General features: G+C 43.2%; 2 protein-coding genes across 2 annotated transcripts in view; both read left to right on the top strand.

Annotated features, from left to right (window-relative positions):
• The window catches only part of LOC122262042 (uncharacterized), a 15,228-nt gene that overhangs the window by 9,961 nt on the left and 267 nt on the right, over positions 1-5,000 (top strand). The window contains exons 5-6 of the mRNA XM_086532483.1: positions 268-338; positions 4,803-5,000. The exon at positions 4,803-5,000 is cut by the window's right edge and continues 267 nt beyond it. Coding sequence (XP_086388609.1) covers positions 268-338; positions 4,803-5,000 — 269 coding nt within the window. The remainder of the gene's footprint in view (positions 1-267; positions 339-4,802) is intronic.
• On the top strand, positions 2,927-4,136 carry LOC147467207 (uncharacterized). Its single transcript, XM_086532122.1, has 3 exons — positions 2,927-2,962; positions 3,242-3,364; positions 3,488-4,136. Exons 1-3 carry the CDS (start codon positions 2,927-2,929, stop codon positions 3,992-3,994), a joined length of 666 nt encoding a protein of 221 aa, XP_086388248.1. The 3' UTR covers positions 3,995-4,136.

Below are 5,000 nucleotides of genomic sequence, written 5' to 3'. Positions count from 1 at the left end.
TCTCTCTCTCTCTCTCCCTCCCTCTCTCCCTCTCTCTCTCTCTCTCTCTCTCTCTCTCTCTCTCTCTCTCTCTCTCTCAATCTCTCTCTCCCTCCTTCCCTCCCTCCCTCCCTCCCTTCCTCCCTCTCTCTCTATCCCTCTATCTATCACATTTACTCATCGTCCCGTACTCCATTTGAGTTTATTTGTGTGTGTTTTTAAGTGATCTCAAGTTACACATCTGCAAAACAACAAGACTTTCATTTCATTTATTTCATTTTTTTTCAGGTGTAAGCGACGCCGGCAGCACGATGTCCGTGAGAACAAAAGTCAGAAGATCCAAGGAACAGGAAGGCGAGGTGAGAGACGCCGCCCTTTTGGTCTGTTCAGATTGGTTGGTCTGTTCAGATTGGTTGGTCTGTTCAGATTGGTTGGTCTGTTCAGATTGGTTGGTCTGTTCAGATTGGTTGGTCTGTTCAGATTGGTTGGTCTGTTCAGATTGGTTGGTCTGTTCAGATTGGTTGGTCTGTTCAGGTTGGTTGGTCTGTTCAGATTGGTCGGTCTGTTCAGATTGGTTGGTCTGTTCAGATTGGTTGGTCTGTTCAGATTGGTTGGTCTGTTCAGATTGGTTGGTCTGTTCAGATTGGTTGGTCTGTTCAGGTTGGTTGGTCTGTTCAGATTGGTCGGTCTGTTCAGATTGGTCGGTCTGTTCAGATTGGTTGGTCTGTTCAGATTGGTCGGTCTGTTCAGATTGGTCGGTCTGTTCACATTGGTTGGTCTGTTCAGATTGGTTGGTCTGTTCAGATTGGTCGGTCTGTTCAGATTGGTCGGTCTGTTCAGATTGGTCGGTCTGTTCACATTGGTTGGTCTGTTCAGATTGGTTGGTCTGTTCAGGTTGGTTAGTCTATTCTGATTGGTCGGTCTGTTCAGTTTGGTTGGTCTGTTCAGATTGGTCGGTCTGTTCAGATTGGTCGGTCTGTTCAGATTGGTCGGTCTGTTCAGATTGGTCGGTCTGTTCAGATTGGTTGGTCTGTTCAGATTGGTTAGTCTATTCTGATTGGTTGGTCTGTTCACATTGGTTGGTCTGTTCAGATTGGTTGGTCTGTTCAGGTTGGTTAGTCTATTCTGATTGGTTGGTCTGTTCACATTGGTTGGTCTGTTCAGATTGGTCGGTCTGTTCAGATTGGTCGGTCTGTTCAGATTGGTTGGTCTGTTCAGATTGGTTGGTCTGTTCAGATTGGTTGGTCTGTTCAGATTGGTTAGTCTATTCTGATTGGTTGGTCTGTTCACATTGGTTGGTCTGTTCAGATTGGTTGGTCTGTTCAGGTTGGTTAGTCTATTCTGATTGGTTGGTCTGTTCACATTGGTTGGTCTGTTCAGATTGGTTGGTCTGTTCAGATTGGTTGGTCTGTTCAGATTGGTTGGTCTGTTCAGGTTGGTTAGTCTATTCAGATTGGTTGGTCTGTTCACATTGGTTGGTCTGTTCAGATTGGTTGGTCTGTTCAGATTGGTTGGTCTGTTCAGATTGATTGGTCTGTTCAGATTGGTCGGTCTGTTCAGGTTGGTTAGTCTATTCTGATTGGTTGGTCTGTTCACATTGGTTGGTCTGTTCAGATTGGTTGGTCTGTTCAGGTTGGTTAGTCTATTCTGATTGGTTGGTCTGTTCACATTGGTTGGTCTGTTCAGATTGGTTGGTCTGTTCAGATTGGTTGGTCTGTTCAGATTGGTTGGTCTGTTCAGATTGGTTGGTCTGTTCAGATTGGTTGGTCTGTTCAGATTGGTTAGTCTATTCTGATTGGTTGGTCTGTTCACATTGGTTGGTCTGTTCAGATTGGTTGGTCTGTTCAGGTTGGTTAGTCTATTCTGATTGGTTGGTCTGTTCAGATTGGTTGGTCTGTTCAGATTGGTCGGTCTGTTCAGATTGGTCGGTCTGTTCAGTTTGGTTGGTCTGTTCAGATTGGTTGGTCTGTTCAGATTGGTCGGTCTGTTCAGATTGGTCGGTCTGTTCAGTTTGGTTGGTCTGTTCAGAGTGGTTGGTCTGTTCAGATTGGTCGGTCTGTTCAGATTGGTCGGTCTGTTCAGATTGGTTGGTCTGTTCAGATTGGTCGGTCTGTTCAGAGTGGTTGGTCTGTTCAGATTGGTCGGTCTGTTCAGATTGGTCGGTCTGTTCAGATTGGTCGGTCTGTTCAGTTTGGTTGGTCTGTTCAGATTGGTCGGTCTGTTCAGATTGGTCGGTCTGTTCAGATTGGTCGGTCTGTTCAGTTTGGTTGGTCTGTTCAGAGTGGTTGGTCTGTTCAGATTGGTCGGTCTGTTCAGATTGGTCGGTCTGTTCAGATTGGTTGGTCTGTTCAGATTGGTCGGTCTGTTCAGATTGGTCGGTCTGTTCAGATTGGTCGGTCTGTTCAGATTGGTCGGTCTGTTCAGATTGTCGGTCTGTTCAGATTGGTCGGTCTGTTCATTTATACATAACATAATATAAATATATGGATTCAAAAACGAAAGAGCTACTTGTTCAGTATAAGTATACACCAACACTAGTTACAGTTCTGACATCTATCACATTCCAGAATTTAGAAGACATTGAATACGAAGCTTAGAAAAACGCCAGAAGTGCAGAAACCCTCCACGAAAAACACACGAGAGGTGCATGCACGCCCGAAAAAACAGGAGATCCCGCCTTCGCCCCAGAGGAGTTTAATTGACGTATTCTGGAAAGAACCGAGGATTTGTGCACGTGCGTGCGATCACAACAGCTTCCGTGGCCTGGAAACGGGGCATGGCAAGTCTCCCTCATATATTAGTTGGAGGATGATGAGTGCTGCTGGAGGCAGGATTAGATTGCGTGCCATACGAATTGGGGCGGTGGTCTTGAAACGAGCTTTATGCTACGAGATTCATATCTGCCCCGGTTTCGGTTATGAAAAGGGTTATAGATGGCTACTGCGAAATGGGACATAGGTGGTTCACGAATCAAAACATCAAGGTAATGAAGGATTTCCACTTGCACGGTCTGACTTCCAACCAGATGAATAATCTGATGAAAAAAAAGATTAAGAATATGAAAATCTAGAGCTTATCTTACTCGACAAATGTAAAAATTACAAAGAGAGTAAATGCTATAGGGATTGTTGTGATTGGTCGTCTGTTCATTTATACATACATACATATAAAATAATATATGCATCAACAAGGAAATGACTACTTTATCAGTATAAAGTATACACCAACAATAGTTACAGTTATGCCATCTATCACATTCCAGAATTTAGAAGACAATGAATACGAAGATAGAAAAACGCCAAGAAGTGCAGACGACCCTCAAGAAAACAAGAGAGGTGCACGCCCGAAAAAAACAGAGATCCCCGCCTTCGCCCCAGAGGAGTTGGTTAGTCCTAATCATTTAACATACATACATATAAATATAATGCACAACAAGGAATGAGCTACTTGTATCAGTAATAAAGCAACACCAACAATAGTTACAGTTATGCCATCTATCACATTCCAGAATTTAGAAGACAATGAATACGAAGATAGAAAAACGCCAAGAAGTGCAGACGACCCTCAAGAAAACAAGAGAGGTGCACGCCCGAAAAAAACAGAGATTCCCGCCTTCGTCCCACAGGAGTTAGTGACGTACCTGGGAAAGCAACCTAGATTTGTGGCACCGCTGAGTGAGATCAAAACTAGATTCCCGTGGCACTGGAAACGGGCACTGGCAAGTCTCCCTCATATATTCAGCTTAGAGGATGATGGAGTGATGCTGAGGCCAGAGATTAAGATCTGCGCTGCCCATACGACTTGGGGCGGTTGTCTTGAACGAGCTTTATGCTACGAGATTCATATCTGCCCCGGTTTCGTTATGGAAAGGTGTATAGATGGCTACTGCGAAATGGGACATAGGTGGTTCACGAATCAAAACATCAAGGTAATGAAGGATTTCCACTTGCACGGTCTGACTTCCAACCAGATGAATAATCTGATGAAAAAAAAGATTCAGAATATGAAAATCTAGAGCTTATCTCACTCGACAAATGTAAAAATTACAAAGAGAGTAAATGCTATAAGGATTGTTGTGACTTGTACTTGTGCCTCAGTTTTGTTGTTGGAACTGGGTTTATTATGAATTAATAAATAAACAATATCAAGCACTTAATCAGGAGGTATCAGGGAAAGCAACCTAGATTTGTGGCACCGCTGAGTGAGATCAAAACTAGATTCCCGTGGCACTGGAAACGGGCACTGGCAAGTCTCCCTCATATATTCAGCTTAGAGGATGATGGAGTGATGCTGAGGCCAGAGATTAAGATCTGCGCTGCCCATACGACTTGGGGCGGTTGTCTTGAACGAGCTTTATGCTACGAGATTCATATCTGCCCCGGTTTCGTTATGGAAAGGTGTATAGATGGCTACTGCGAAATGGGACATAGGTGGTTCACGAATCAAAACATCAAGGTAATGAAGGATTTCCACTTGCACGGTCTGACTTCCAACCAGATGAATAATCTGATGAAAAAAAAGATAAAATAGAAAATCTAAGCTTAATCTTAACTCGACAAATGTAAAAATTACAAAGAGAGTAAATGCTATAAGGATTGTTGTGACTTGTACTTGTGCCTCAGTTTTGTTGTTTGAACTGGTTATTATAATATAATAATAAACAATACAAGCAATTATCAGGACGACAATGTTCAGATTGGTTAGTCTATTCATTTATACATACATACATATAAATATATGCATCAAAAAGGAAATGAGCTACTTGTATCAGTATAAAGTATACACCAACAATAGTTACAGTTATGCCATCTATCACATTCCAGAATTTAGAAGACAATGAATACGAAGATAGAAAAACGCCAAGAAGTGCAGACAACCCTCAAGAAAACAAGAGAGGTGCACGCCCGAAAAAAACAGAGATCCCCGCCTTCGCCCCAGAGGAGTTAGTGACGTATCTGGGAAAGCAACCGAGATTTGTGGCACCGCTGAGTGAGATCAAAACTAGATTCCCGTGGCACTGG

This window comes from Penaeus japonicus, unplaced genomic scaffold (assembly GCF_977035675.1).
Source record: "Penaeus japonicus unplaced genomic scaffold, GWHDUDI00000001_assembly GWHDUDI00000037, whole genome shotgun sequence".
Taxonomy (NCBI): Eukaryota; Metazoa; Arthropoda; class Malacostraca; order Decapoda; family Penaeidae; genus Penaeus; species Penaeus japonicus.
This window is presented reverse-complemented; position numbering and strand designations above follow the sequence as displayed.

Coding starts and splice junctions, on each gene's coding strand:
- LOC147467207 (XM_086532122.1), top strand. CDS start 2,927: ATGGGACATAGGTGGTTCACGAATCAAAACATCAAG. Junction 2,963..3,241: donor TCACGAATCAAAACATCAAG/GTAATGAAGGAT, acceptor ATCACATTCCAG/AATTTAGAAGACAATGAATA. Junction 3,365..3,487: donor CCTTCGCCCCAGAGGAGTTG/GTTAGTCCTAAT, acceptor ATCACATTCCAG/AATTTAGAAGACAATGAATA.